We start from the raw sequence: 10,633 nt of genomic DNA on the forward strand, positions 1-10,633 counted from the left end.
AAAGATTCACTCCCCCGCCCCCACGACTTCTAGCCGGCATTTTCAGGGCATCGGTATTATGATTTAGGCTCCACCAGGCCCCTAAGCCTAATCCGAAAGCGGATTAGGTTGGGGGTGGAGAAAGCAATGAGAAAGGGGGAACTGCTCTCAAATATATTCCTCGATGTCCTTCCCCTGTCATCCGCAGACTCTACAAAAGGGATCAGCCATGGTGGACCCCATTCCTGATGAGAAAGGAGGAGCTGAGCCCAGCAGTTCAGGAGAGGATGGAGCCGCAGCATCGGTGCCCCCTGATGCCCAGGGCTCCCAGCAGCCTGCAGCCGCCTCAGCATCGGCTTCGGCCTCGACCTCAGCTGATGCACCCCGCAAGGCAGAAGTCCCATGCGTGGCAGAAGGAGGGCGGCGCGAGCAGTCCCCATTACTGCACCTCGACCTCTTCAATTTCGACTGTCCGGAGGCTGAGGGCAGCCGCTATGTGCTGACTAGTCCTCGCTCCCTTGAGGCCTGTGCACGATGCGCCGTCAAGCCGGTGGAGCTGCTCCCGCGGGCCCTGGCTGACCTGGTGCGTGAGGCTCCGGGCCGCTCCATGCGAGTGGCCACGGGCCTGTACGAGGCATATGAGGCAGAACGTCGCGCCAAACTACAACAGTGCAGGGCAGAACGCGAGCGCATCGTTCGCGAAGAGAAACGGCGACTCTTCACGCCTTTGGGTGCTGCTGCCGCCGCCGCTGCCACCGCCCCGAGCGCCGGTAGCAGCAGTAGCTGCAGCAGCGCCAGCCTCCCGGCGTCGCCCGCTCCGCGCGCGGCCCGGAAAGCCTCCCCTAGTCTCTCCCCAGCCCGAACCCAACCTCCGCCTGCGGGCTCACGGACAGGTAGGAAGAGCCATTCGCTAGACTCCCTGTCACGCAGACGAGAAGGCGCCCTTAGCTCTGAATCCGGTACATCTGGTGCATCGTCGTCGTCTTACAGTGGAGAGAGCCTGCGAGAGCTACGCTGGCAGGCGCGGACCTCGGCAAGGCATAGCTACCCGGCCGGGTCAGCATCATCTGCCCCCAACCCTCTGGGACGGCCCTCCGCCCTGCCCTTGGTCCCCATCACTGGGCGCAGCTTCAGCTTGGGCGATTTGAGCCACTCGCCGCAGACTGCTCAGCACGTGGAGCGCATCGTGCGGCAGGTGCGCGCGGAGCGGGGCCTGCGCGGGGTGCCCGAGCGCGATCGGAAGATCGCAGCGCTCATGCTGGCGCGCTACCAGGAAGAGCGCCTGTTGCTGGAGCAGCGCGCCGCTGCCCACGGCCAGTGGGAGCAGCAGCGCGTGCGCGCCGAGAAGCGACGTGAGAACGAGGAGCGAGAGAAACAGCGCGCTTTGGAGCTAGGGCGCCGCGCCTGGGCCGCGCAGGTGGAGGAGCGGCGTGGCCGCCGGGGCCGCGAGGAGCGGGAGGCTGCGCGGCGAAAGCAACGGCAGTGCGAGCGTAGCGAGGAGCGGCGGCGGGAGCTGGCCGAGCACCAGGGCCAGCTGCGGCGGGAGCGAGCCGACCGTGCAGCCCGGGAGGACCGGCAGCGCAAGCTGCAGCAAGAACAAAACCTGAAGCAGCGGGAAGAGGGCCTCCAAGAAGGCCGTGAGAGGGCAGAACAGGCCCGCAGGGAGCGCGCCCAGAGGGCGGCCCGCGCCAAGCAGCGACAAGAGGGCCAGCTGCAGCGGGAGAAGCGGGAGCTGAGCCGGGCTGAGCGGGCACGCCACGAGGCGCTGCTGAAGGGCCGGGCCCGGCAGGAGAACGAGGAACGCGAGGGCTTGCGGAGCTCACTGGCAGCCAGCTTGGGCCGTGCACAGGAGAACTACGAGCAGCTAGTGGAGCAGCGCACCCGCGAGCTAAGGGAGAGGGCCCGGCGAGAGGAGCTGCAGAGCCGGAGGGCCAAGGAGGCGGCTGAGCGTAAAGAGAGGGAGCACCAAGCCCACCTGGAGGCGCTGGCACGGGCCGGGGAGCGGCGGCTGCAGCATGCAACGCAGGCGGCCGAGGAAGCAGTGCTGCAGAAGGCGCGGCGCGTGGGCCAGAACCGTCTGGAGAAGGAGCGGGCCCAGCGCGCCAACAAGCTGAAGGTGGAGAGGGACGAAGACTGCCGCAGGCGGGAGCTACTCCAGGCCATAGGGCGCAAGCTGGAGAGGAGCGAGCAGCTCTCGCGGGAGAGGCGCAGCGCGCTGGAGAGCGCCCGCTCCACTGCGCGCGCCTCCTTCCACGTTCGGGAGAAGGTGCGAGAGGAGACCAACACGCGCTCCTTCGACCGGATGGTGCGGGAGGCCCAGCTGCATGCCAGCCTAGACCGCAAATGATGGCCACTCTGGTCCAGGCAGATTGACACAGTCCATCAAGGCCTTCCTGGGCCGCAAACCAAACCAAAACTGAGACTACCCAGTGGGGTCGCAACACATGGCCTTTCCATGATTAATGAGGCAATGATAGGACGGACACGTGGGACCTCCCCTCCTCCGGGTCCACCCCTTTTTATTTTAAAAAACTTGGTTTGGCGATGACATAGCACAATCTTTGACCACTTAACTCCGTTATGCCTCCAGCCCCAGCTCTTGGCTTAGGCCCTATGTTATGTCTTTTGCATTAGAGCAAATGGCTGAGGAGAAAGGGTCCAGGTCCAAGGGAGAGGGACCCTAGGCAAGCGGGACCCTATTGTCAGATACTGAGGTCTGAGTCTGCGTTGTGTAGATTAGGAAGGAACCTTTGTTCGCTACCTTTGAAAACAGCGAATTGCACAAACATCAGAAACCACCCAGAAAAGCACAGATCTTTGCAAGGTCATACCTAAGTGAGCCCCCAAAAGGATTTATTTTGGTGTGCTTGACTTTAAATTTTTCTGAGCAGATCCTTCAAATAGTTCCTATAGTTTTTCAGTTGACTTCCCTAGGTCTTCTAGTTAGACAATCATCTGCAAATAATAATCAATCTGTGTCTCTCCACCTCCTCCCCTTCTCCTTGTCCTCCCATGAGGCACAGAAAAGCCCTTGGTTTGATGATGCTGTTTAGCTTTAATGGAAGCCCCTAGCCCCTGGGGGAGGTAGGATTTCTTAGGCAGCAATGCGCCACCCTATTAAGCTTCCTTGCAGGGTGGTTTCAAGGGGGCAGGTATCTGGTGCCCACTTCCCATTGTTGGGTCCAAGGAGCTGCATTACTGCTAGGCAGACAGCAGCCATGCCTTAAGCAGAGCTACCTTATGTGCCTGCCTGGGCAATTCCTGCCTAAATCTCCAGCCCCTGATGCAGTCCCCAAGGGGTGGGCCCCAGAGATGTTGAGGTATAGGATTCCCTCTGTGAAGAAATCCTCACAGCAACTCTGAGGGCAATTAGGGTGTCCTTGGCTGCATCCCTGTGGTAGCTGAAGAGCTGGAATTGTCTCTGTGCTGTTGAGAGTTGTGCTTGTATTGTCTGTGTAGCTGTTGTTCCTCCTTTCCCTGCCCCTTCAAGGAAAATGAGAGTCTATCCTTAAATTCCCTCTCATCCATGACTCATTCTCACCCATCACTTGAAGTATTTTCATCAGTCCTCCGTGCCTCACCTTTCCCATCCACCAGATGGGGCCATCTGTACTCCTTTCCTTGTTACCTCAAGGTCTCCCAGATCCAAAGCCACTTCCGTATTACTTCTTGTTCTTCCATGTGCCTTTCTTGACCTGGAGTTGGGAGAAAAGAGAGCTACTGTTAGCCTAGTTAGTTTGTTTCTGGGAATGTGGATTCCTGGCATTAAAAGAGACACTGCACATCAGGACAGATGGTCACTAGCCTCTGGGCAAAAATACTTGCAAGACCAGGTCACTCCCAGATCCAAAAGGTCATGTTCACTTCTCATCAAACAGTGTCAATCCTTAGAGTGTTTCTCTTCCATGAAGCCAAACAACCCCCAGCCATAGTCCCCCACTGACTGCCTTCATCAGGGAGAGTGGGAACCATCACATTTTACATTAAAATAGGATAAAGCGATTAAAAGATGGAAAAAGGAATCAGGGTAGAGAAATACCACATTAGGTGTATCTCATGGATATCTACTGGGCAAGATTATCCCTAAAGTGACTGGTTATTCCCCTCCACCCCCCACACACACACACATTCCCTCACACTTGACATGCCAGTAGGTACAGGAAGAATATTGTATAGAAAAGAGGCATGCGTAGGTGTGACACTTCAGCTGTCAAAGCAGGAAAGGAGCTGTGCCAAGGTTTATCTCTTGAAAGGCTGGGGTTTTGTCCTTAAGCTTTCTTCTTGTGGGTAACCAGGTTGTCAGTAAGCTGTATTGACTGACATTGTCTGCAAGCCAAAGGCATTTGACTAAAAAGGTTACTATGTTTCTGATTCTTAAATTATGGCTCCAGATTTGCTAAAGGACATGTGAAATCTTGATAGAAAGTTGTCTTCTAAAACTCTTTCCATACTGTATTTGAATAGGAGACAGCCTGGGTGTTCTTCGGCGTGATTTTGTTGTTGTTGTTGGTTTTTGTTTTGGGTTTTTACCTTTTTTTTTTTTTTAATTTTGTGTACGTGTACCGTCAAATCAGATCTGACTGGTAGAGGAGGATATTGCGCCTCCTTCTCCGGCAGAGCGTCTGGTGGATTCGAACCGTGTTCCTCTGGGATTGCAGTGCAGTTTCTTGCCACTAGGCCACCAGAGCTCCCCTTGTTTTGGGTTTTTTTTGGCAAGCCACAGAAAGGTCTTACCTAGCCGTTTTTGCAATTGCTTTTCACTGTGTCACCTTGGATAGGTGGCCTCTTTCTCACCCGTAGAATGAGGATTGGGATTTCTGCCCAGCAGTGGTCCCACACAGATACTGTGAGGAGAAAGCTGAATCTTAGTGGGGCTTCCAGTTCTCTGACTCTGACACTGTGGTGTAATTGTTGTAAATGTAAGGGGTCCTGTGTTGTGCCCCACAGAGGATAAGTACTGAGCATTTTAATCGTGCCACCATGACTTCCTTGTCACAATCTAGTAAAGTTTAAAGAGTCACATATATGTAATGCAAAAGCTTAGGCCTTTGCACCTCGAGAAAAAAACACAGTAAAAGCAAATAGTTTGGAACTCTTTGTATGTATACCTAAGAAGAGAAAATGCAAAAGCAAGTCACATTTAATAATGGTGAAGACCTTGACCTTTCACAGTGTGTATCCAGCTCTCCATTCTAGGGTGAGTTGCCATGTGCCATGCTGGTCTGTAAACATGAGAAATTCCTGAAAAGCTTTGTATACTTTTATTTCTATTCTTTCCTGTGAAGCAATGCCAGAGTGGACAGATTCTTGCCTTGAAGTGACACAAGATGAGGAAATGGAGGTGTATAGAGACTGGCTCGCTTCTCCAGAAGTTCTACAATGTGTCCAGAATTTGCCTCAAAAGCACCATGTTGGAAGTTTTCTTGCACCCAAGAGACTGCAGCCTGGAAGTGGTCATCAACCTTCACACTTGTCTTCTTGGAAAATCCCCTTGCTCAGAAAAGGGAGAATGTAATGTGGCATGAAGAGAAGGCATGGGAAGCATGGAAGAAGCTTTGTTTGATGTGTCACCCAGGAACCAAGCAGGCCATAACCATGGCAGATGGAATCACCAGTGAAGCTAGCCTAGTGTCCTCCCCTGGTAGTAATGAATGCCTACACCATACCTGATCAGGAAGATCAACATTCTGAGTCTTCAACAAAAGTAGTAACCAGGATTTGCTAAAGACAAAGAGTCTAAGGAATGAAAATATTGTGAGGGTATGGTTTATGTTCATTTGTAAAAGTCCACCAAAGGCAGTTTGAACAAAAGTGAAATCACCTAAGTGACTCTGTTGAATTTATCAAGGACTCCCATGTAGCCCATGGTGTAGCACCTCATAAATACTGAAGGGAGAGAGGGGTAGATGCATGATGGGCAAATCAGTTGTGAGCGACCAGAGGGAACAGTAACAAATAGATCACGCAGTCCTCTATCCATTCACAAAACTTTATTGAGCACCTGCTATATATCAGGTATGGTTCTCAATGTTGGGGAGATAAAGTCTCATGATGGGGCTTGGATCACTTATGTGACAATATTATGAACAGATGGCCTTGATGTCCCCGTTGAGTCTAAATCCTCAGAATCCTGATATTAATCCACAGGCTCCTTTAATGGTCCCTCAACACATGACATCAGCATTCTCATTTTCCTGAGAACAAAAAATCCACTCAACCAGTCACCTAATCACTGTTCTCCGGTCCTCTGAGGATTCTTGAACCATCGGTTCAAGTTCCTAAGACCGCGCTTCATCAACTTTTAAGTTATTGTCTTCAGTGGACTCTGCCATACCTTTCACAGAGGCATCATAACAATTGTCAATCTGCACACCTGAGCCTCAGACCCTACATAGACCCAGAACCCCAAACAGGAACCAGCTCCATTAGCTCAGTCTTGTTGTCAGGCAGTAACAGTGTTTCAGAAGTATTTCCGGTTTAAAGGGCCAGACAGTAGGAGATGGCTGATCAATACTGAATGACATGTCCTACTTCGGCTTTCTGGCTAATGGAGGTGATCCTACTCCTGCTAAGACCACATCTCTAGGCTGAGCGTCCTAGGAAATAATTTGGCATAAGAAGATTAGCAATGACTGTCATAGAAAGAAGCTTGCAAGAACCCAGCACACACCTCTCAGTTCTAGAAATATTATTTAGGCCCTAAATGTGGCACATTTGCTTTGGGGATCTGACATGTCAGCCCCTGCAACACTGCACCTGATCACGTGTTTTGGTCACACGTACGTTTATGGGGAGCCCCCACCCATCTGCTCACACCTGCGCTCTGTTGGTTTGGAGCTCCGCCTCTCCCTGTGCCTCCTCCCAGTCCCTCCTCCCAGCCCCAAGCATTACAACCCACCCCACCCCACTGGTGCTGCTTTGACCTCAGGCCAGGACTGGGACAGGTGCTAGGATATGGAAGCACAGGGTTCCTTCTGGGGACTACCAGTAGCAACACTAATTGTACAATGGTGTTACTTCCCAGTTCATCAGATACATTCCTGTCCCAACATGGGCACAAAACCCTAAAGTGATTTTTAAATTAACTGTCATATTAAAGTGTCCACACCTTTCTTCCTCTCTGCTAGTACAGTGTTGATGATGTGATTTTTGTGTCAAACACTTGCATAGTTCACGGGACTTTTAGGGGATTCTTATTCACGTCTGCGTTTGCACGCATGCGTGCTCAGGCATGCGCACGCACGCATGCACGCACACATACACGCACACTTTTGGATTTCAGAATCAGTGTTATTGCAGAGAGAATCTATAAATATTATATCCTTCCAGTAGCTCTGGGAAAATTAAGATGTCCCTCAGTGGAGGTCTGCTTCCATCTACCTCCAGCCACAAGGCTGCTTTGGGTTCTGGTCTGTAAGCATGATATTCTTGTTTCCCCAAATCTATCACCGGGCTCACAAAGGATACTGCTGCTGATACTACACACTTGATTGAATTAAGATGCCAAGCTGCTGACATTTAGAGAAACCTCAAGGGGCAGAACGACTGACATCTAGGTAGCTCTGAAAACCCAGTCCATGTGGTTACCATACCTCCAAAGCAAAGAATGTGGCAAAGGAGCGATTGGTACAGTGCTGGCAAATAACAGACAATTCATGTAACTGCTGTTTTTGAGCTTGGCTGGATGATGAAGGAAAGAAGGGATGAGGTTAGGGTGAGATTAAGCCAGGTAATGCAGATGCTTCAGCTATCCTATTTACTACCAAGCCTGGATAGCAGCTCTTTGGAAGTTAGCTGCCTACCTTATTATATATTAATCTCCCTGTCATTCCAAAGGAAATTACTCTGGACTAATTGTTCCCCCAGTAATGTGTAGTGGTCTTGGGGCTAGCGGTGGGAATTACCTTGTTTACCATTTTTTTTTTTGCAATAAAATTGACACCCAATGATACTTCTAAAATTTTCTTTTAAGGTTCCATAACTGACGATTGAAATAATTTACTGCTTTAAAATGTATGTCTGTCTTTGGGGGAAAGGGTGTGCTTCTTTCCTGGTGACACCCAAATTATATGATTGCATCTTTGGCAAAATCAAATACAAGAAGTTGCAGGAGAACTGTTGTTATCAGAGGCCCTGGTACCTCCGGATGTGGTAATACCTGGCAAGAACTCCAGGACATGTGGCCCTCTCTGCTGTGACCATATGGAAAAGAAGACAAGGGTCTGGGACAAGCCTGCCCTGGATGAGTGTGCTGAAGGCTTCACAGCAGGAGCGTATGTGGGAGCGGACGGTATGAATTTTGATGTTGCCACTACTTGCTTCACTATACAGTATTAAAGATTGTGGAATAGAATTTGGATGCCAGAATGTTGGTTCTCAGGGATATCTCAATGGAGTAGAAGGACTAACATCTGAGTGACTTTGAAATTCCATTCCATGTGATTAGTATCTCTGCGGGGCAAAGAGTTTGGCCAAGGTGTATGTTGGCATCTGTTTCAGAAAGGGAAATTCTAGCCCTGCCCTGGTACATCGTCAACAAATGGCTTTCTCTAAGAACTTCAACAAATACCCTGATCTACTTTATTTAATTAGTAATTTTCTTATTCATACCTTGTGTTTTGTGTTTTGTACAGTCTTTCATTTACAGTCTATTTTGTTCGTTTATATTGTGAGGCCCCCTTCATTACAATCATCTTACTAACCTGATCTACTTTCTTGACCCCCTGGTGCTGAAGAGGCAGCTGCCTGGAAGTTAGCTGCAGGATGGGGTCTGCAAAAGTCCGCTACTCCCTCTGGTTCTATAGCTCAAAGCACAGAAGCTGCCACTGTGCACAGGAAAGTGAGGCTCAAGAGTCTGTGGCAAGCTGCCAGGAGCTCTGCTGCTTTGTCACCTTTCTCCTGCCCTTGAGGGAAGCCCCAGTGGACTTCAGAGGCCTCCTGAGCCCAGAGAAAAGCAGTAGAGTTGGCTGAATATGGCTCCCAGGAGTATCCATTTGTTGTAGGGAACAGGCAAGGTGAGCCAAAGGTACAGCAGAAGGAAACAATCTGCTAATTCAGGGTAATAAAAACAAAGGCATCCTAAGCACTTAACCCTGTGTAGATGTCTGCTTTAAGTACTCGGTTCTGACAAACTTCCCTGTGAGGTAGGTTCTAATGTCATATTATACAGATGATGAAATTGAAGCACTGAATTTATGTGACTTGCCCAGTCACACAGCTAGTATTAGTCATAACTGGGATTAAACTATTACTGTGGCTGTACTATAAAAATTTTTAACTAGTATGGTCTGTTGCCTTTTGAGAATCAATGGAAATTTTTTTTTCTTCTTTTTAACTAAAGAGTTCTCTTTAATCTCTACCTGCTGTGACCATGTATAAAACCCTAGGAAGAAAACGAAGATATACAGACTAACTCCCAGTGGCATTGGTCATGACTAAAGCTCAACTGCAAAGAGAAAATGGGGGACTTTTGCTCTGGTCCAGAAGTCCATCACATCCAAGGTGGTAGAAGAGCAGACGTCCTCAACGATGACTCCTTGCCAGTAGCACCAGCATCAGTTATTCTAGAAGTGGGGCTCTGCAATCTGTTTAACAAGCCCCCCATGGAATCTCATATGGACTCTCTCTGTCTCTCTCCCCCTTTGCCGTTGAGTCAAAATCGATTTCTAGCTGACCCTCCATTGAATTTGCAAGGCTGTCCTTTCCGTGGGAGGAGACTGCCTGTCTTTCTGTCATGAAGTAGCTGATGAATTCAAACTGCTAGAAAGCTACAAAGCTTTGGGTTACAGTGCAGCTTCTTACCTCACCAGAACTCTGGATAGACCCTAGTTATTCCAAAGACTAGCAGAACTGACATCACTTGGAAGTTATAAATAAAGACCCTCAGGCCTACCTCTGACCTTTTTGTAAGAATCAGAGTCTACCTCTTTTGTAAGATTTCCCAGATAGTTTGTATTGCATGTTAAATGATGAGAAGCACTGCTCTAGAAGGCAAATCCAATGCACATTTCACAGTTTCACCTTTCATGTGTGATTAGTTTCCACTGATATACTTTCCCTCCTTCCACAATCTCCTTGTTCTTGGCAACTCTCCCTTCCTGGCAAATTTGTGCCACTTTAGCTCTAGGATTAGATTTTCTAGTCTACCAGATCACACTTTCTTAAAACTAAAGGAGAACTTCAACACTATCCTTGTATCCATTGGACTGATAGATATAAAGCCCCACCCCTCACTCTCACTCTGATCTTTTGGGCGTCATTGCAGGTGTCCAAGACTTGACTTTCCTATTAGCTCTAGGTATATGGTTTTTTGCATGGTTCCAAACTAGTTCTTCCCAGTTCACTCATGACCAATGAAGCAAAACTAGAATCTGTAAAAGATAAGAGAACCAGAACAGTCACCAGAATGGAAAGTTACTAGTCAACACCCTGCTAGAAACATAATGTCCCTCTTAGAAAACAAGAGTGGCATGAGTGTTACATAGCAATCAAATCTCAACTGGCACAGTCAGAAACAATGGTGCCTGGCTTAAAGATGTGTGTCCTGCACAGTCCTGGCAATAATTTAATCTCCCGCATGGGATCCTGAGTCTTCTATTCCAAGATTCCAACCTGTCATTTTTCTTGTTCTGGCTGTCATCTTGCTTCATCCAAA

The 10,633-nt window shown here is 49.5% G+C and overlaps 1 protein-coding gene across 1 annotated transcript; it reads left to right on the forward strand.

The window, feature by feature from the left end:
• The first annotated feature begins 208 nt into the window (after positions 1–208).
• CCDC177 (coiled-coil domain containing 177) lies at positions 209–2,326 on the forward strand. The gene has a single exon (XM_006884741.1). The coding sequence runs from the start codon at positions 209–211 to the stop codon at positions 2,324–2,326; it is 2,118 nt and encodes a 705-aa protein (XP_006884803.1).
• The last annotated feature ends 8,307 nt before the right edge of the window (positions 2,327–10,633 follow it).

This window comes from Elephantulus edwardii, unplaced genomic scaffold (genome assembly GCF_000299155.1).
Source record: "Elephantulus edwardii isolate Elephantulus edwardi_28Jun2011 unplaced genomic scaffold, EleEdw1.0 scaffold00037, whole genome shotgun sequence".
Taxonomy (NCBI): domain Eukaryota; kingdom Metazoa; phylum Chordata; class Mammalia; order Macroscelidea; family Macroscelididae; genus Elephantulus; species Elephantulus edwardii.